The 21200-nt window shown below is 33.2% G+C and overlaps 1 protein-coding gene across 6 annotated transcripts; it reads left to right on the top strand.

Moving 5' to 3' along the window:
* The first annotated feature begins 1355 nt into the window (after positions 1-1355).
* b3galnt2 (beta-1,3-N-acetylgalactosaminyltransferase 2) lies at positions 1356-20905 on the top strand. 6 transcript variants are annotated; one of them, XM_042737584.1, is made up of 13 exons: positions 1356-1595; positions 3703-3829; positions 5302-5402; positions 10091-10284; positions 13144-13239; positions 13391-13528; positions 14589-14667; positions 15595-15778; positions 16463-16588; positions 18796-18955; positions 19727-19783; positions 20448-20586; positions 20678-20905. In XM_042737584.1, exons 1-13 carry the CDS (start codon positions 1490-1492, stop codon positions 20683-20685), a joined length of 1515 nt encoding a protein of 504 aa, XP_042593518.1. In that variant the 5' UTR covers positions 1356-1489; the 3' UTR covers positions 20686-20905. The 6 variants fall into 6 exon arrangements, with proteins under 6 accessions (XP_042593518.1, XP_042593515.1, XP_042593516.1 ...); XM_042737586.1 differs by having other exon boundaries at positions 1359-1595; positions 20441-20586; XM_042737581.1 differs by having other exon boundaries at positions 20448-20905.
* The last annotated feature ends 295 nt before the right edge of the window (positions 20906-21200 follow it).

Below are 21200 nucleotides of genomic sequence, written 5' to 3'. Positions count from 1 at the left end.
GAATGAGGGTTTGTTGGTTTTCAAAGCGAATTAAATGGAGTCCAGCTGATTTCTACAGAATTACTGTACAATTAATCCCCAAAATGTAAATGAACTTTTAAATATTATTATTATTATTATTATTATTATTATAAAAACATAACTTGCATGGACTGATTACCCTGTTTAAATATTAGAACTTTGAGATACCTTGTAATTGAATCGATGCCTAAATGTATGGATTTGTTGGTGCTTTTCTGCACTTTTCTCTTTTAGAAGTCTGAATGTTTAGATCTGTGCAGTTGTACAAATTAATAAACATTTTAAAACTGTCTGCATTCAATAGTTAGTGTGCTTGCATGCATTATGAGAATGATATGCTTGATTTAATATGTTTGCTCTGACAATAACACAAGTTTATAATATTGTGAGGTCAGGGGTGACACCTAGCGGTGCAACAGAGTATTGCATACTCTATATTTGTGATTATGAAATAATCATGACAACATGACAACGCTGTTTATGTACACTATATATTTGTGACCCTGGAGCACAAAACCAGTCTTAAGTGTCAGTTTTTCAAAACTGAGATTTATACATCTAGAAATCTGAATAAATAATCTTTCCATTGATGTATGGTTTGTTAGGAGGATAATATTTGGTTGAGATACAACTATTTGAAAATCTGGAATCTGAGGGTGGCAAAAAAAATCTAAATATTGAGAAAATCACATTTAAAGTTGTCCAAATGAATTTATTAGCAATGCATCTTACTAATCAAAAATTAAGTTTTTGATATATTTACGGTTGTAGGAAATGTACAAAATATCTTCATGGAACATGATCTTTACTTAATATCTTAATGATTTTTGGCATAAAAGAAAAATCGATAATTTTGACTCATACAATGTATTTTTGTCTATTGCTACAAATACACCCCAGAGACTTAAGACTGCTTTTGTGCTCCAGGGACACATTTCAGACCGTTTTTCGTGTAAATCGTTCTTTTGACACTTTATGCAGTTGTTTATTATCGAATAACAAATCATTTCTGCTTGTGTTTCAGAAATGAGACCCAAGAAACACATTAATTACATACATTATACATTATCCGATAACATTATTAAGTGATTTCAGAAATATACACACGCACACACATTATTTTATTATGAAAACATTTTATTTTGTCATGTAAAAGAGATTTCTATATTAATCCGATTAAAAGCGAATGCACTTTTTATTGTTAAAAAGGAAAGGCAGTCGCTTATTTGACGTAATCTTCATGGCAACAGGAACCTTATTGAACTACATTTCCCAGAAGGCACAGCGCGTCGACCGCTCCACTCCTATTGGGTGCTCGAGTGTTGTCGTCATCAGCGTGCAGTTAGACGTGACGCTGTGCGTCGGACACTCGTCACATCAGCGATGTGCGTCGCGTCGAGTCTCCGCCGGTCCGTTCGTTGTGTGCGCAGCCCGTTAAGCGTCGGTGTCTGGACCCAGCCGTCCGTCCATGAGAAGCGCGGCAGCGGCGCTGTCTGCGTGTGTGCTCGCGGCGCTGCTTCACTGGCTCGGCTGGACCGACAGAACTGCGCTGCTGCTGGGCTTCGGCTCCGCAGGTAACGCTACACTCCTGATACTTTCTCTTCCTCTGTTAGTCTGTTCATGTCAGGCATGACGGTTTGTGTTGAATGGAAAGTGTACAGTGGATTAACACACAACAATTAATGCATATAAATTCTTTATCAACCCACTTATTCAAATAAAAAAATTATTAATATAAATATATTATTAATGCATATAGAAACTTGGTGATCAGTTTATATAGAGCATTGATAGTGAATAAATAATGCTAATGCATAAAGTACTCTTTGCATTTTATCACTTCATATAGAAAAAATGTATCCATATAGACCATTACTGAAAATCAAAGGAAATTTTTAACACTTAGTGCATGTAGAATAAAAAAAAAATTCAATCAATGCATAAAGAATATTAACACCCAATTATTATAGAACGATTCATGCTTAACATAAGAGGGAATAAAAGTTTCAATATGAAAAATAACGTTTATATTGAGTCAATGGATTTATTGCATTAAAAAAAAAAAAAACAGTTTTTATAATAAATCTTTGAAAATCAAAATCTGGATTTGCATTTTTAATGTTATAACCTAAAGATGTCGTTTAAAAGTTTGAAACAGAAAAATAGTGATTTTCATCTTACCATTTGATAAAGAAAACACATTTTTACTCAAATTAATCAAAATGATTTTATAGCGTTTTGGAACCAAACTCTTCATATATACATATATATATAGAGAGAGAGAGAGAGAGAGAGTTATAGAATATATAGAATTATTGTTGCTTGATGTATAATATAATGTATAGACCCTTAATGCTGAGTTCAAACAGGACTTTAATGTAGACTGCATGCATATGAGCATTAATACTGAATGCACTGATCATTGCACTTTAATGATCTATAAGCATGTTGAAGAGTTTGCAGTAGTTTATTTATAATATCACTAATGGGCTTTGCTGGGGGGCTGAGATGACGGCTGCATTAGTGTGCTGAGATGCCGGCAGCTTGTTAACCAGTGATCGGATTTGAACGTGAAGTTGTGTACGATAGAAGAGAGAGGGTAGAAAGTGTCTGAGACCTCACTGAACTCTGGGAGAGGTTTACCTGGCAACAGAGGCACAGATGCGCATTACACACTTGCTGTGATGTTTGTCACACACGGTGGAACAGGACACAAGTGACGATCCATTAGAGGATACTTTCATCTCGCTGCATCGTCTGTTCTGTGTTTGAGCCTTCAACCTGCCGGAAAAACCTTTATAAAGGAATAGTTCACCCAGAAATAAACATTTGCTGAAAATACTCATCCTCAGGCCATCCGAGATGTAGAGGAGTTTGTTTCTTGATCAGGTTTGGAGAAATGTAATGCATCAGTGTCTCATCAATGGATGCTCTGCAGTGACCACAGAACGACAGTCCAAAAGTCAAAAAAAAAAAAAAACAACATCACAATAATCCACAGCACTCCAGTCCATCAGTTCACATCTGGAGAAGACAGAAGCTGAAACAAATCCAGCATTAAGACGTTTTTTTTTTAACAAATCCATAATAACACTTCCTCCAGTGAAAAAGTGTTCTGGTGTGAATCAGGAGAGAAATCTGCACAGATCAAGCAGTGTCAGCTCTAAACAAATATGTGTCTGGATTTTGATGTGAGAGACAACAGCAGATGCACTTTTTCTTCACTGGAGGAAGAAGTTATTATGGATTATGGACTCTATGTATTAGCCGGAGAAGCATGGCTTGAAGTTAAAAACGTCTTAATGCTGGATTTGTTTCTTCCAAACAGCTTTTGTCTTCTCCAGATGTTCACCTGATGGACTGGAGCTGCTGTGGAATTATTGTGATGTTTTTTACTCAGCTGTTGTTGGACTCTCATTCTGACGGCACCCATTCACTGCAGAGCATCCATTGATGAGACACTGATGCAGTGCTACATTTCTCCAAATCTGTTCCCATGAAGAAGCCTGGATGGCCTGAGGGTGAATAAGTGAATTTTCAGCAGACGTTCATGTTTGAATGAACTGTTCTTTTAGAAAGGCTTTTTGCGTGTTTGAATCATTTGCAGGCAGCACTGGCGAATTTCTTTCGGCTCTGTTTTGGTGCTGATTATTGTGTTTCTGTTCAATATTGTATTGACAGACAACCAGAAGGCTGTGCATGAGGTGTTGGTGGGTGTTTTGTCAGCGCGGCACCATCATGAGCTCCGGCAGGCTATAAGAGACACATGGCTGGGGTACCTGAAACACCATCCACACTTCCAGAAACGGTCAGTACTCTGAACACACATGTGCATGTGCATCTTTCGATTCCTGCTTCATTAAACTCTCACTTCAGACAGACATCGATTCATCTCAGAAGATTAGGCTCCTGATATTGACTTTAGGAACTGACTGCTTGATCTGAGGCTTTTTTTGCTGTTTGTTTTGGCCTGCAACTTTATTGAGCCTTATAAAAATCCTTATAAATATTCCACGGTTAAAGATCGTTCAGGCAAATGCTCATTAAAATAGGTCAAACATGATTTAATGTTCGAATCGCAGCCCAGCGCTGCTGCAAATCAATTCTGCACAGTTTTATTATGAATAAATGAATATGTTTGAAAGTACGCTGCATGTTCTCTTCAAAAGCTGCAGTGTTGTACATTGGATGTTTGAAGGCCACAGCTTTTTGAGCAAAAAGAACATAACATTTATTTCTAAGGGTCAGAGAGTGGGTGGAAAATGATAAAAAAAAGCTCAAATATGACAGTTTATTGCAGCCAAAAAATACCAAATATATATTAGTGCTGTCAGATGATTAATCATGATTTTGTTTACATAATATATGTGTGTGTGCTGTTTGTGTTTATTATGTAAATATAAATACACACACATGCATGTATATATTTAAGAAAAATGTTGTTTTTATATTAAACATATTTATATATAATATCAATTGTGAATATAAATATACACATGTAAATATTTTAAAATATATATATTAAAATATGTATACATGTGTATGTATTTATATGTATATGTTTAATATTAATATTTATTTATTGTATGTGTATTTATATATATATATATAATATATATATAGCTTTTTATTTTTAAATATGACAATTAGGGGTATGTGATAAACCAAAAATATAAACAAATAAATACAAAAACCATGTAAATAAAAAAATAAATGCAAAATAATAATGAAAAGCCAAATAATTTTAATAAAGCCCAAAATTACAAAAAAATACTAAAAAATAAAAAAAAAATCAAAAAAAAGTTTTGCAGGCCAAAATTACTATAAAAAAAAAAATCTATTTTAAATAATAATAATAATATTTATTTATTTATTTATTTTAATAGCCATGTGCTTATGCATACAGCATAATCTGGTTAATAAATTACTGCAAAAATCACACATTTATAATTTGATTTAATCTAAACCAATGGACACAAATCAAAAGATCAGATATTGGACAACAAATAAATGATCAAATAAAAAAAACAGAAAAAAATCATAACTAAATTAAGATAAAAAAACAGAAAGCTAAACACAGTAAATAAAAATAAAAACACATATAAAAAAACTCATAAAAACACATCAAAAAAGCACGTATGCAAACATCATTAATGTCACACCTCAACCGGTACAGCAGATTGTGATGTTGCTCGGCAACCGGGAACAATTAAATCACACTTACTAGCCAGTCAGTACTGAGAGGGATGCACTGATGTTGTCTGATGTTTTATCTGAAAGAGTGATGGTGAAGTTCATCGTTGGGGAGCATGGCTGTCCTGTGCCGGAGGAAGATCGTGAAGACCTGTACTCCTGCTCGCTGCTGAACCTCACAGAGACAGGTGAGTTCCTCTCAGAGTCAGAGTCCCTGATATGTTCCTCAGTTCAGAGCAGCTGTTTCGTGGGGCTTATATAACCCCCCCGCTCAGACATGAATCTCGCAGCATGTGGCCTGAAATCACAGTGTGCACTCGGATTCTCTTCTAAATAGTCAGCGTGTTTTGGCTTCCAGCTGATTTCAGTGGGACGTCCCGTTATAACAGCTTCTGTTCTGCATTGTCATGGCTGAACCACATCTTCATCATCATCAGTTGAAGGAAGAGTTCACTTGAAATTGAAAATTTAAAAAAAATCCAACTTTTTCCGTGGAACACCAAACACCACTAATCTAATTAATTCAGTGATTCGGCTGATTCATTTATTGAATTAATTGCACATCCATTTTGCCTGAGACATTACCCCCCAGAAGATAGTCATTATTGTGATGAATGTGAAAAGCATTAAAGAAATATTACAGAAAAGTAGCTTTAGAAAGAAACATTTTGATTCAACGTGGAATTTACTGCTCAAAAATATATTTAAAAATCCACATAAACCCCTTCTAATACATCTCATATTTGGCAAACCCTGTGCCCTTCAGCAGAAGTATACAGAAAGTTATCAAACACTACATTCTAAATTAAACATACATGAACCCCTTAAAGCTATAAACGTTATTGATTTCCTTTTTTTCCTCTTTGATCATCGCAGCAGCTGGTTATCAGGTGCTGTCACTTTAAGAGCTGCCGCTGCTGAACGTGACGTGTGTCTGCTACACATCTTATTTTCTCTCAAATCTCTACCTTTTCTGACCCACTTAAGCCTCAGAGTGTCTATTAATGAGCTGATGAGTTAAATGGTGTGTGTTAGATGAGGGAGACAGTGACGGGAAGCTTCAGGACAGTTTGGAAAACCATTTCAGAGACATGTTCTTAAAATATAACATATTACATGCATGCACAATTTTGAGGCAGCTTTAAATGCCTTTTTAGTAACTTCATGACTTAACTGACCACGACATTGCATGCACGTAGTGTATTTAACGCTTTTATATATACAGTACAGGTCAAAAGTTTGGAAACATTACTATTTTTAATGTTTTTGAAAGAAGTTTCTTCTGCTCATCAAGCCTGCATTTATTTGATCAAAAATACAGAAAAAAAAATGTAATAGAGTGTGAATATATTATTATTACAAATTTAAAAATAATTGGTTTTTAAATTTATCATACTTTAAATTTTCATTTATTTCTGTGATGCAAAGCTGAATTTTTAGGATCATTATCACATGAGCCTTTAGAAATCATTCTAATATGATGATTCATTATCAAAGTTGGAAACAGTTCTGCTGCTTAATATTTTTTCAGAACGTGATACTTTATTTAGAATACTTTGATGAATAATAAGTAAAAGTAAAAAACAAAATTCCCTACGAAGCTATGTTTTTAAAATATAAATATTTTGTAATAAAAATATACACTACTGGTCAGTAATTTTTTCAGTTTTTTTTTTTCTTTCTTTTTAAAAATAAAATCAATACTTTTATTCAGCAAGGATGTGTTAAATTGATAAAAAGTGATAGTAAATAAAAATATATTATTAGAATATATATTATTAGATTTTTTTTTTTTATAATAAATGCAGTTCTTTTTAACCTTTTATTCATCAAATATATTAGACCCAACACACTTTTTCCAACACTCATAATAAATCAGAATATTAGAATGATTTCTAAATGATCATGTGATAGACGTGGATGTTACATGTGACACTGAAGGCTGGAGTAATGATGCTGAAAAATTCAGCTTTGCATCACAGGAATAAATTTTTTTTTTTAAGTATATTCAAATAGAAAACTATTATTTTAAGTTGGTAATAATATTTCACAATATACTGTTTTTTTCTGTATTTTTAGATCAAATAAATGCAGACTTGATGAGCAGAAGAGACTTCTTTCAAAAACATTAAAAATAGTAATGTTTCCAAACTTTTGACCTGTACTGTATATAGTGATACAGGTTACAGCCTGCACTGGAGCTTTTGTGTGTGCTAAACTAAAAAATGAATCACCTGCATCGTTAAACCAATTAAAACAACATCACTATTTGAAACACAAATACCAATCCAAATCTCAAATTCAAGCCTCATCGTTTTGAAGACGCTTTCAGAAGGATTCTTTTGGACTTTGGTCTTGGTGATTGGTGAAGCGTTATGCTAATGAGCCCTTTAACAGCGCGAGAAGATCCTGTGTGGCTCTAAAAGCTGTTCAGCCCACATCTGTGCGCTCCTGTCTCTCGTCTGCGCCGCCTTTAATTGGCTTTTGTCTCAAGGACGAGGCAAGCAGCGAGTCCGTTTCTCTATTAACGACTCTGTTCCTCCAATTGATCTCCTGGGTAATAAATGGCTGCTTTCTAATTAAGAGAGCCAGTAGTTCAGAGCAGACGAGTCTGTTGAAGTGCTGATGTTTGGATTATTGTGCAGCGGCGTGTGAAAACAGCTCCGTCTGCTCGTGACAGCTGACTTTATCTTTAACCCTTCTTGGGCGGATTTGTTTATTTAACCAGGGTTTGGTCACATGACAAAATTCATGGGTTTTTGCATTCATCAAAACACATAAACGTAATCTCTAAAACTCACTTCATGAGAAAAATATAATATACAATGTTTCAGGAGTTTGTTGCACAGAATGGGACACGTGCTAATAGATAACTGTATTTGGGTTGATGAATATGCTTTTGTTTTTTGTTTTTAAATCAAAGCATTGTTAGATGCAGTGTTTCCTGAAGTTATGCGAAGATTTGGTTTCAAAAACTGTATCGGTAAACTATTTCTTATGATTTTAAATCTGCATTGAACTTCAGATCGATCTCAAAGTAAAAGGCGGCGCTAAAGCCTGAAGATGGTGTTCATTGTTTTATTTTACTAAAGCCTGATTTTCTGGAAGGATGTGTTCAAGACGCCCACTACTGTGTTTTAACAACACAAACTTGCGGGGGTAAAAAAAGTAATAATCAGTTTAATCTTCATTACCCAAAATCAAGGATGTATAAAGATCATGTTCCATGAAGATATTTCTGTAACATTTCCTACTGTAAATATCTCAAAACTTAATTTGTGATTAGTAAAGCATTGCTAAGAGCCATTTAAACAACTTTAAGATGTTGCTCAATTTTAGATTTTTTTTGCACCCTTCAGATATTCCAGATGTTCAAACTAGGGGTATCTCAGACAAATGTTCCTAACAACGGATACATCAATGGAGAAGTTATTTATTTCCTTTTTTCAGAGGTGAATAAAATAAATCAAACAACACCATGACCTATGACTGTATTGGGTACTATGTGGTGTGTGTGTTGTATATTTAATATATTATCTAATATAGATATTATAATATATGTATTATCTAAAAGATAATATATATATATACTATATATATAGTATTCTAGATAACTATGCCATATAATCATTAGGATATTATAGCTATATAGATCATGTGAGACAGTCCAGGTGAGTTTGGAAACATTGACTATTATTTAATGTTTTGTGAAAGATTTTCCTTCTGCTCTCAAGCCTGCATTTCATATTTGATCAAAAATACAGAAAAAAAAAAAAAACTAATACCTTGTGATATTATTACACCTTAAATATATTTTTTCATTTGAATATACGTTTAAAAAATAAGTATTCCTATTTCCTGTTCACAAGCTGTAATTTTTCAGCATCATTACTCCACCCTTTCAGTGTCACATGTAACATCCATCTATCACACATATCATTTAGAATATATCTGATTTATTTTATGAGTGTTGCTCCCTGGTCTTAATATATTCCAGATGAAGAAAAGGTTAAAATAGTTGTAGTTTCAGACAATTAAAATAAAAAAAATTCTAATAATATTATCTGTAATCTATTTTCTTTCCTATCACTTTTTATCATTTAAACACATCCTTGCTGAATAAAAGTATTTGGATTTTAAAAAAAATAAGAAATGAAAACAAATTACTGACTCCGGTGTTATATGTTCAGATCCTCAGATGTATATTTTTTTTTTATTTTATAATATCATCAAAGTTTCCTCAAAAATTAGACACTGTAGACTATTACGCAGCAGCAGAAGGTTTGCCAACTTTTGAGTAATGATGTCACTATCATAAAATGATGTTTGCTAACAGGATCATCTTTTGTAATTGCCTGCCCACAAAATTACAGCTATAGAAATAAATTGATAATTTTAAAGTATATTAAATTCACACCACCAATTAATTTATTTTAGGTTGCGTGTGTAGTTAATATTTCACAATATTAACTAGTCCTGTTTTTCGTTCTGGTATTCTTTGATAATAATAAACAGGCTGACTCTTCCGACCAGAATACCTTCTTTTCAACACACATTATAGTAATGTTTCCAAACTGTTACCTGTAACTATTATAGACAATTTAAATTATTATGATTATCTTAAATTATTAAATTAATTGTCCCTAAATAACACTAGTGAATACATAAAACAATCAATAATAAAATAAAAACAAATTTATTAATATTATTATTAATAATTTAAATTTCCCCTCAAAAATTAATATATAATAAAATAAAACCATTTTTATTATTATTATTAATGGTTTTATTTTCTTCTGAAGAATTGATATTTGCCTGCTGAAGGTATTAGAGTATTTAAGCAGAAGTGTGAATGATTGCGTGACCTCTGCTGCAGCTGCTGGGCAGGAGATGGCTGTGTTGAGCGTTCCTGACCCGTCTGCGCTGCTGCCCTCCGATGTCTCCGCCGTCAGTCTGGACTTCAAGGTCCTTCACTCGGTGGTCATCACTCAGCTGGGCGTCTTTCCCAACGGACCGCGAGGCGACTTCAGGGGCAACGTCTCCGTGCGGCTCTTCCAGGTGGACCAGGAGGTACGAGCGCGCACACAGTCTGGAGTCTCAGCACTACATCAGACACAACATCACCGTACAGGAGGTTTATAATTACACTGCAAACGCAAAAACAAAACACCAATTCATTTAAAATCAAATGGAAATGATAAATATTACAATGAACTTCACATAACCAACAGTATGCTCAGTTATGAACATAACAGAGAACATATGAAAAATGACAACTTTGTAAATGTCTAAACATCAGCTTGACTTTAGATGGTTTTGTGCTCAATGCAGACGTCTTCTGGGTTGTATTTTCTTTATGTTCAAGGAATAAGGCATATATAATAACTATTATTGTTATTATGGAATTACATCACATTACTTAATAATAATTATAAAATATAATCCATTCATAATAAAAATAAAACCATTATTATTATTATTATTATTTTTACAAGTGTTATATGATTATACGATATGATTATTGTTACAATTGTTAGAAAAACAAAATTAAAATATAATTAAATAATTGTTATTATGATTGTTGTTATTTTAATTTAAATTGTTGTTGTTGTTGTTGTTAATACATTAATAATAATAATAATAATAATAATAATGGTTTTATTTTTCTAAAAGAATTTAGATTATTTTCCTGCTACTAAACTAAACAAAATAAAAATGTATAATTATTTAAATCATAACTTAACAATATTATAAATCAAATAAGCTGGTGAGGTCGTCACATCCTGTCCAAGATTTCTTCCCATTAAAAGTTGATACGTTCTCAGACCTGATCAGAACAGACCTGTGACCCATTTTCAGATCACGAGCCACTGAAGCTGTAAAATATGCACCGAACAGTCGTCCTCCATTACACTCTTTTAGAAACTCCGATTGCACTTTGTAAAGTCATTCAATTTGTTCTTGCCCCGAGAGAAACCCAAAATATCCTGTTGGCTTCTTAAGGTGAGTTTTCATCATCCCGCTAGACATTACTCATTTATTTGATAAATGTACTGGAGACGGCAGCGTGCAACACGAGTCAAGAGACGTATCGCTCAGTCCACGAGCTGTAGAGATAAATGTGCGGAGAGCAAATTCAATAAAGTCTTCTCCATCAGTGCCTTTGATTGTGGAGTCTCTCTGATCTTTCATTCGATGAGTGCAGAGGTCGACGGTGATGCAATCTCACGTCGCCTAATGCCTCATACATTTCCACACTTCGTCGAAGTCAGCAGACTGATGGGATGATACGGATCGGGAAATGATAAGACAGAAATCAATAATAGCCATATGTGACCCTGGACCACAAAACCAGTCTAAAGTGTCAATTTTTCAAAATTGAGATTTATACATCATCTGAAAGCTGAATAAATCATCTTTCCATTGATGTATGGTTTGTTATGATCGTGACGGATCTGACAATATTTATCTGAGATACAACTATTTGAAAATCTGGAATCTGAGGGTGCAAAAAAAATCGAAATATTGAGAAAATCATCTTTAAAGTTGTTCAAATGAAGTTCTTAGCAATGCATATTACTAATCAAAAATTAAGTTCTGATATATTTACGGTAGGAAATTCACAAAATATCTTCATGGAACATGATCTTTACTTAATATCCGAATGATTTTTGGCATAAAAGAAAAATCGATAATTTTGATCCATACAATGTTTTTTAGGTTATTGCTACAAATATACCCCAGAGACTTAAGACTGCTTTTGTGCTCCAGGGTCACATATTATGATTGTATTTTACCAGTAAGTCCAGTAACGTTGCATGTGTTAAAAATGCACAAGGTACTGTATTTGTGCTCGTTTTGGTGAATTATTTTATTATAGCATTTAAAGCCATTGGTTTTGGGAAAATATTTTCAGCAGAAAATCACTGCACAGGATGCTTTATGTCCCGGGGTTTATTTTTCAGTCTTTTCTCCTTTTGTTATAAGAAGTTCAGATTAAAACTAGGTTTTTCATTATGCTTTTTAATCATCATTCATGCACTTTCTTCTTGTAAAATGCATTTTATTTTTATTGTTTTTTTACTCTTAACCAAGACCCAGATGTTCACTTTGAAAATATGAACATCTATCATAAAGTAAAATTATATTTTAAAACATGATAATCTTTGATTAAGAATTTCAGTATTTATTTATATAATAAGCTATCTAAAAACCTGAGATTTTTTTTTTTCATCAGCTGTCAAATTATGAATTAAAGAATATTTTTTGCATGTATCTAGGATGTTAAAAAAATAGCCTTAATAAATAACCTTACTGCCACAGAATGAATTTAAATTACATGTGTAAATTATATATATATATATATTCATTAATAGAGAAAGAGAGAGGATTTTTTAAAAAAAATTTATTAAAATAAAAAAAGCTATGTTAAGAAATACACAAATACATATACAAAAAAAAAAAAAAAAAAAAAATTTTTTTTTTGCGCTTTACAGAATATTTATTAATAAAAATTAAATTTGATGGAAAAAATATTTGCTGGTTCAGAAAATGTTTTTTTTTTTAATTATTATTATTATTATTTTTTGTAATAAAATAAATTGGCCATGCAAAAATGTAAGAATATTATGTGCGTGCATTTAGGATTGTATAAAATAGCCTTAACGGGACACATTTTATTCTTAAAATGCAATTACCACCACAGAATTTCAAAATAAACAGATTATGTGTGATGTGATGGAAATGACATTTCTTGGTTCAGAAAAATGACATGGTGTCTTGAGGATACAGAAATCACATATCGACTTGTGCATGTCATGATGGTTTATTCTGAGAACATCACTGTCTGCAGCTGAGCAAATACAGTCTGTGTGTGTGTGTGTGTGTGTGTGTGTGTGTGTGTGTGTGTGTGTGTGTGTGTGTTTGCAGGAGCCGGTGGTCACCGCTCGCTTCAGCGCACTGAGTCCAGGCACACGTGTGGGGGGGATGTTTTACAAACCCGTCGAGCAGTTCATTCTTCCCAAGGTGACACGAGGAGAAAAGAGCATTTACAGGAAACCAGCTACACTAACGACTAATTAGTGTTTAAACATCATGAATGTAGTTGAACGCTGAATGGCACGTTACTGCCGCTGCTGATTTCACTCACGCTGGAGGACGTGATGTTTGTGAACAGGGTTTTGAGGGCACTCTTCTGTGGGAGGCTCAGGACTCGACGGGCCTGATGTCTGTCAACACGTCTGCGGTCCACCTGAGTAACGGAGGAGGGGTGCTCAAGTTCGGATCTGTGAGGGAAACAACTTCTGTTCATTTGGTTGTATTACAGCAGAACGCTTAAAGCGTGTATGAATGTGCAAAACGGCCCATTGTGATGCTTTAGGTGTTCTGGAGGGTTTCTTAAAGTCATAGCTCACCCAAAAATTAACATGTGCTTAAAATGATTCACCCTCAGGCCATCCACAATGTAGATAAGTTTCAGATCTGTAGAAATGTAGCATTGCATCAGTGTCTCAGCGATGGATGCTCTGCGGTGAATGGGTGCCGTCAGAATGAGAGTCCAAACAGCTGATAAAAACATCACAGTAATCCACAAGTAATCCACAGCACTCCAGTATATCAGTTAACATCTGGAGAAGACCAAAGATGAAACAAATCCAGCAGGTTTTTAACTTTAAACATTTGCTTCCTGCTAAAATATGAGTTCATAATCCATAATAACTCTTCCTCCAGTGAAAAAGTGTTCTGGTGTGAATCAGGAGAGAAATCTGCACAGATCAAGCAGCGTTTAAACAGCTCTAAACAAATATGTGTCTGGATTTTGATGTGAGAGACAACAGGAGATGCACTTTTTCACTGGAGGAAGTTTATTATTATTATGAATTATGGACTCATATTTTGTCCAGACGCAACAGTTTCAATTATGTCTTAATAATGGATTTGTTTCTTACAAACATGCAACTTCTCAAGAAATTAACTGGAGTGCTGTGGATTACTTGTGGATTATTGTGATGTTTTTATCTGCTGTTTGGACTCTCATTCTGACGGCACCCATTCACTGCAGAGCATCCATTGCTGAGACACTGATGCAATGCTACATTTCTCCAAATCTGATGAAGAAACAAACTCATCCTGATCTTGGATGAACCGAGGGTGAGCACATTTTCAGCTAATTTTCATTTTTGGGTGAACTATACCTTTAATGGCCCAAATAACGAGTCTCTGTGATATTATGGTCTGTAGAAATGGCTCTTTTGTATTTTAAATAACTTAAAGTATGAGCAATAGTGATGCTTGTCTTAGCAAACATCACTACTTTTTTTTAAAACATAACACTTCAGCAGTATGTTTAATGGTTGTTTTCTGTATTTCTTCAGATAGAGGAGGGAACGTTGCCTCACAGGAGCGCTTTGGGCTTCCCGGGCTTAGCTGGAGGATTCACTTTTTCAGTGTACGGTACGATGAGATCAGTTATGTAGTGTTTGTGTTCTGTGATCAATAAATTAATGGATTTCAGCTTGTGACACCATGAAATAGAAATGAATATACATACACTACCATTCAAAAGTTTGGGTCAGTTTCTGTGATGCGCAGCTGTATTTTCAGCATCATTACTCCAGTCTTCAGTGTCACATGATCTTCAGAAATCATTCTAATATGATGATTTGCTGCTCAGGAAACATTTCTGATTATTATCAATGTTGAAAACAGTTGTGCTGCACAATATTTTTGTGGAAATGGTGATACATTTTATTTTTCATGATTCTTTGACAAATAGAAAGTTCAAAAGGACAGCATTTATTTGAAATGGAAATGTTTTTTAACGTTATGAATGTCTGTACTGTCACTTTTGAACAATTTAATGCATCTGCTGAACTGAACCCTTCTAAGTTTCAAAAGGTAACAAAATATGCTTTATTTTATTCTTCTGTAATTGTTCTTAAAATACCAAGAGAGTTTTTTTTTTTTTTTGCTATTGCAGCAGTTAGAGATCCATCTGTGCTGGATATATAGGTCCGGGTCGCTGAAGACATGAATATGTAATAATGATCGATGAAACATTCAAATTTATATGCACCATTATAACACTCTTTAAGAAACCAAACAAAAAGTGCATCAGAATTATTGTGACAAAATCATATAGAATGTTCATGAAGCTTAATTCACCAGCAAAATCATTGTGAGAATTCCACATCCATCCATTTCTCTCTCTCTCTCTTCTCCACCACCTTTTCACCACCCTCTCCTCTCCCCCCCTCTCTCTCTCTCTCTCTGTGTCTCTCTCTCTCTCTCTCTCTCTCTCTCTCTGTGTGTCTCTCTCTCTCTCTGTCTCTCTCTCTCTCTCTCTATGTCTCTCTGTCTCTCTCTCTCTCTCTCTCTCAGATGTGCAGGTGTTGTCGGAGCTGTTGCGCGGGCGAGCCGGACGCCAGCGGATCCGCGAGGCTCAGCTGAGAGCGGAGGACGAGGCCCTGCGGGAGGAGAGTCTCAGACATGGAGACATGGTGTTTGTGGAAGTGGTGGACACCTACAGGAACGTGCCTTTAAAACTGCTGCAGTTTTATAAATGGTTAGTGCTGCACCCAATCTCCTCTCAGACCTCGTTCTCCAGGAATATTGTTTTGCAGATTTGTGAGAAGCAACAACTTTGCCACTATTTTTTATTTATTTATTTTTGGACTGACTAGTTGGCCATAACCTGCTATTTAATAATATAAAAACTTAATATTAAAATATTTTAGTATTTTAAAATACATCCATCAGATTTTTGTAGCTAACTGAAACTAAAACTAAATAACTTAAACAAAAACTGAAACGGTTTGTTACTTAAAATAAAATGATGAACGATTAATAATTAATTAAAAATATTTAAAGATTTTGCATGTTTAATGTACTGAAATAATGAAATAAAACTGAATTGAAACTAACAAAAAGGACAAAAACACAACAAAATTACTAAAACTAAACAAAAATTACAAGGAAATGAATAAATAAAAATAAAAACTAATTGAAAATATTTTTTTACATGAGAACTATAATAGTATGTTAACAAGGACACATTATATATCAATCTTTTTTAACACTTCAAATGTATTTACTGTCGCTTTTGATCAATTTAATGCTGTAAGACTGATTAATTAATGAATTAACATTTCCTAATGGACAGAAATCTGCCTGTCAGTCAGTCAGTAACGGGTTACTATGGGAACTGTTGTCTTGTGAATGAGGGGTTTGTAATGAAGCGTGTGAACAGGTCGGTGGGAAACGCTGATTTCAAGCTGCTGCTGAAGACAGATGATGATTGCTATATCGACGTGGATGCCGTCCTGCTGAAGACGGAGCGCACACGCCTCTCACAGAGCAGCCTGTGGTGGGGAAAGTGAGTCCTCCCGCTCTCCAAATATACAGCGCAGCTCAACAAAACAGAGGAATTAGAGAGAGCAAAAAGATCCGGCTCTGAATTATAGATTCGTCCTGACAGTTCAGGCCCGTTCACACCAAGCATGATAACGATAGAGATATAGTTCTAAAGATCGTTCTCAGTATTAACGAACAGCAGGGTCCACACCACAACTATGAGGATAAAGACAGAGAAACGATATCAATGGAATCACTTTTCATGAGTGATACAAACATCGACACCCAATCAGAATCAGTCCTGCTGTAACACGCTCGAGAGTTTAAAGCGGCGGACGCATGTGTGCTTAGAATAACAGAAGATATCATTCACTGGTGTGGACGCTAATATCGTTATCTTTATAGTTATCATTCTTGTGTGAACGGGGCTTTAATCTTAAAAGATTGATTGCTATAAGTTTAATTGCTCTAAATAAACACTTTAAATTTATATCAGTGTAATTATCATATTTTATATATATATATATACAGTACAGGTCAAAAGTTTGGAAACATTACTATTTTTAATGTTTTTGAAAGAAGTTTCTTCTGCTCATCAAGCCTGCATTTATTTGATCAAAAATACAGAAAAAAAATTGTAATATTGTGATATATTATTACAATTTAAAATAATTGTTTTTAAATTTATTATACTTTAAATGATCATTTATTTCTGTGATGCAAAAGCTGAATTTTTAGGATCATTCTCACATGATCCTTTAGAAATCATTCTAATATGATGATTCATTATCAAAGTTGGAAACAGTTCTGCTGCTTAATATTTTTTCAGAACATGTGATACTTTTTTAGGATACTTTGATGAATAAAAAGTAAAAAAAAAAAAAAAAAAAAGAAGCTATGTTTTTAAAATATAAATATTTTGTAATAACAATATACACTACTGGTCAGTAATTTTTTTTCTTTCTTTTTTTTAAATAAAATCAATACTTTTATTCAGCAAGGATGTGTTAAATTGATAAAAAGTGATAGTAAAGAAAATATATTATTAGAATATATATTATTTCGAATTTTTATTTTTATTTTGAATAAATGCAGTTCTTTTTAACCTTTTATTCATCAAATATATTAGACAGCAGAACTGTTTCCAACACTCATAATAAATCAGAATATTAGAATGATTTCTAAATGATCATGTGATAGACTGGATGTTACATGTGACACTGAAGGCTGGAGTAATGATGCTGAAAATTCAGCTTTGCATCACAGGAATATTTATTTATTTATAAGTATATTCAATAGAAAAACTATTATTTTAAGTTGTAATAATATTTCACAATATTACTGTTTTTTCTGTATTTTTGATCAAATAAATGCAGGCTTGATGAGCAGAAGAGACTTCTTTCAAAAACATTAAAAATAGTAATGTTTCCAAACTTTTGGTCTGTACTGTATATATAATATTATATTGTATCAATCATTTTCAGGTAAAATAATAATAAAATTAATGCGTGATTGTAGAAAATTGTAGATAATTTTGTATAATTAGTAGAACGGTAGAATGCTTGTTATCTGAAATTATGATTTTTAAAAATATATTTTATATATTACACTTTTATATTTTTATGTATTTATACTGTTTATGCATGTCTAAAATATAAGTGACAACAATTTTCTGGTAAAAGGATCATTTGGAGAAAAAAAGTATGGCTATTATCTAAAGTTATGATTTTTTTAATAAATATTTTATATTACAGTTTTATATATTTGTATAGCACTATATATATATATATATATATATATATATATATATATATATATATATATATATATATATATATTATATATATATATATATTATATATTGCATTTTTATATATTCTATATTTTATGTATATTTTAAAGTGACAACCATTTTTTTGGTAAAAGAATTATTAATCAAAAGGAAGTATGCTTGTAATTCTTATCTAAAAATATATAATTTATATAAATATATATTCATATAATTTTTATATGTCTGAAAGTACAAGTGACAACCGTTTTCTGTATACTTGCTATTCTTATCTAAAAATATAAATTGTTACATATATTTTTTTGTAAATTTTTATACATATATTTTTAGCCTATTTTAAATTTTTATGAATTGTTTTGTGACGAGCGTTTTCTGGTAAAAGAATAATTTAAATAATATGGCAAATATCAGTTTTGATCTGATTCTTGGTCGTTGGTCAGTTTCAGGCAGAACTGGGCCGTGGATCGTGTGGGTAAGTGGCAGGAGCTGGAGTACTCCAGTCCAGTGTATCCGGCCTTCGCCTGTGGCTCTGGGTACGTGGTGTCCAGGGATCTGGTGCAGTGGCTGGCCAGCAACGCTCAGCATCTCAAAGCTTACCAGGTCCTGTCCCATACCCATACAGATCCAAACATCATGTGTTTTATATTAAACCACTTCTAAGAGATCCGTAATAACAAAGACATGCGTGACACCATCAGAAACCTGTTGATAAGTGATGATTTCTTTTCCTAGCCGAGTAATGATTTGAAAGCGTCTTTTGTTTTCCTCAGAGTTTAGCAGAGATGAGATCAGTGCTTGCAGATCCGTCAGTAACCATTTCATTCACTCTGAATCTCACACATATGTGACCCTGAAGCACAAAACCAGTCTGAAGTGTCAGTTTTTCAAAATTGAGATTTATAAATCATCTGAAAGCTGAATAAATAATCTCTCCATTAAATGTATGGTTTGTTAGGAGGATAATATTTGTCTGAGATACAACTATTTGAAAAAAATCTGGAATCTGAGGGTGCAAAAAAAAATCATATATATTTACAGTAGGAAATTTACACAATATATCTTCATGTCTTAGCAATCATATTACTAATTAAAAATTAAGTTTGGATATATATTTACAGTAGGAAATTTACACAATATATCTTCATGGAACATGATCTTTACTTAATATCCTAATGATTTTGTCATAAAAAGAAAAATCGATAATCCTGACCCATACAATGTATTTTTGGCTTTTGCTACAAATGATTTTGTGCTTCAGGGACACATATGTTCTGGACACGAGTCTCTCATCCATCTGTCTCTGCTGAATTCATTGATGATGGATACAGTAGCTTCACGAGTGTTTTCAGCAGGTAAATGTGTGTGTCACAGGGAGAGGATGTGAGCATGGGCATCTGGATGGCTGCCGTCGGGCCTCACAAATATCAGGTGAAAAACATTCATTTTCAGCTGCACACTTCAGAAACCAGGCTACCTGTTTAATATTTGGTTTTTTTTTTTTTGTTTGTTCATGATGTCTTTATAAATGTTTATTTTGGATTTTATATATTATTTTATATACATATTAATTAATTATGTGTAAGTGTGTATATGTGTGTGTATATATATATATATATGTTTGTATGTCAGTATTATACATTAAAATACTATAATATAATATATTTGTATATGTATATGTATATATATTTGTATATGTATGTATGTATGTATATATGTATATATATATATATATTTTATTACATCATTATAAAACAAAATAAAATACTATAATATAAAAATATACATTTATAGAAAAACTGAAATAAACATTTAAGACCTTATAAACAAAAATACTTATATTACTATATATTACTAAAATATTAATTAAACATAAATAAAGACATTCTAAACAAAATATATATATAATATGTATATATTTTATATAATATTTAAATTAAGCTTTAATCAAGACAGTCTAAACAAAGAATATTTAAATAAACATGTATAATATTTATGCACACAGACACAGACATACATAAAACGTAATGGCAAAAAAACGCCGCAGGAGCTGCGCTAACCGGTTGTAATGTAGTGTGTGTTTGTCAGGATTCAGGCTGGCTGTGTGAGAAGGAGTGTTACGTGGACATGCTGTCCTCGCCGCAGCACTCGCCGCAGGAGCTGCGCTCGCTCTGGGACAGGAAGAGGAAGTGCGGCGATCCCTGCGGCTGCGTCTGGACCGAACACTGACACATGCATGTCCATGATCTCTCTTCGTTTTCTTGACATTTTCCCTCACTCGTCAATACGACACACTAATCATGTTCACTTGTCCTTTATAAACAGCTGTGTAGATCCTCCACCAGATGTCAGATGAACACAGGGTCTGAGAATCGCCAGGGCAGCTTCACCTGTGCTTCCTCTTGTTACCTATCTTTCTGTCACTCTGCGGTCGCTTTGCGTTCTCTGTTGCTGAGAGATCACGAAATCCTTTCCACTGCTTTTATCTTAGCTGCAAGCCAAAACTGTTACACTGAAACGTTCATTTATGAACAATAAAACATTACAACAGGATTGCAAATGTGTCTGTGTGCTTACAAATCAACATAAAGCAACTTCTAATGGCAAGACACTACAGGTGAGACGTGTTAGACTACAAGAGGTCAACATACTTACTATTTAAATATGCAAATAATGCATTATCTGATTAAGGATGCACTAATTTGCATATATATCTAGAGCAAAAATCTGAGCATTGGGAAAACCAGGTTCAAAGTTCTTGGAATTTTGGAATTCTCTTTTTTTTTTTAAATCACACCAAAAATACCATAAACAGACCGAAAAAACAAACATTTCAACAAGTATATAA

The sequence above is a fragment of the Cyprinus carpio genome, chromosome B13, assembly GCF_018340385.1.
Source record: "Cyprinus carpio isolate SPL01 chromosome B13, ASM1834038v1, whole genome shotgun sequence".
Taxonomy (NCBI): Eukaryota; Metazoa; Chordata; class Actinopteri; order Cypriniformes; family Cyprinidae; genus Cyprinus; species Cyprinus carpio.
Note: the sequence above shows the minus strand (reverse complement) of the source record. Positions and strands in the feature narration are given on the sequence as shown.

Bases quoted from the DNA above. Each gene is read 5' to 3' on its own strand.
- b3galnt2 (XM_042737581.1), top strand. From the start codon at position 1,490: ATGAGAAGCGCGGCAGCGGCGCTGTCTGCGTGTGTGCTCGCGGCGCTG. The intron at 16,589-18,795 runs GTGAGTCCTCCC...GTCGTTGGTCAG, and splicing joins AGCAGCCTGTGGTGGGGAAA to TTTCAGGCAGAACTGGGCCG. The intron at 19,784-20,447 runs GTGAAAAACATT...GTCAGGATTCAG, and splicing joins TCGGGCCTCACAAATATCAG to GCTGGCTGTGTGAGAAGGAG.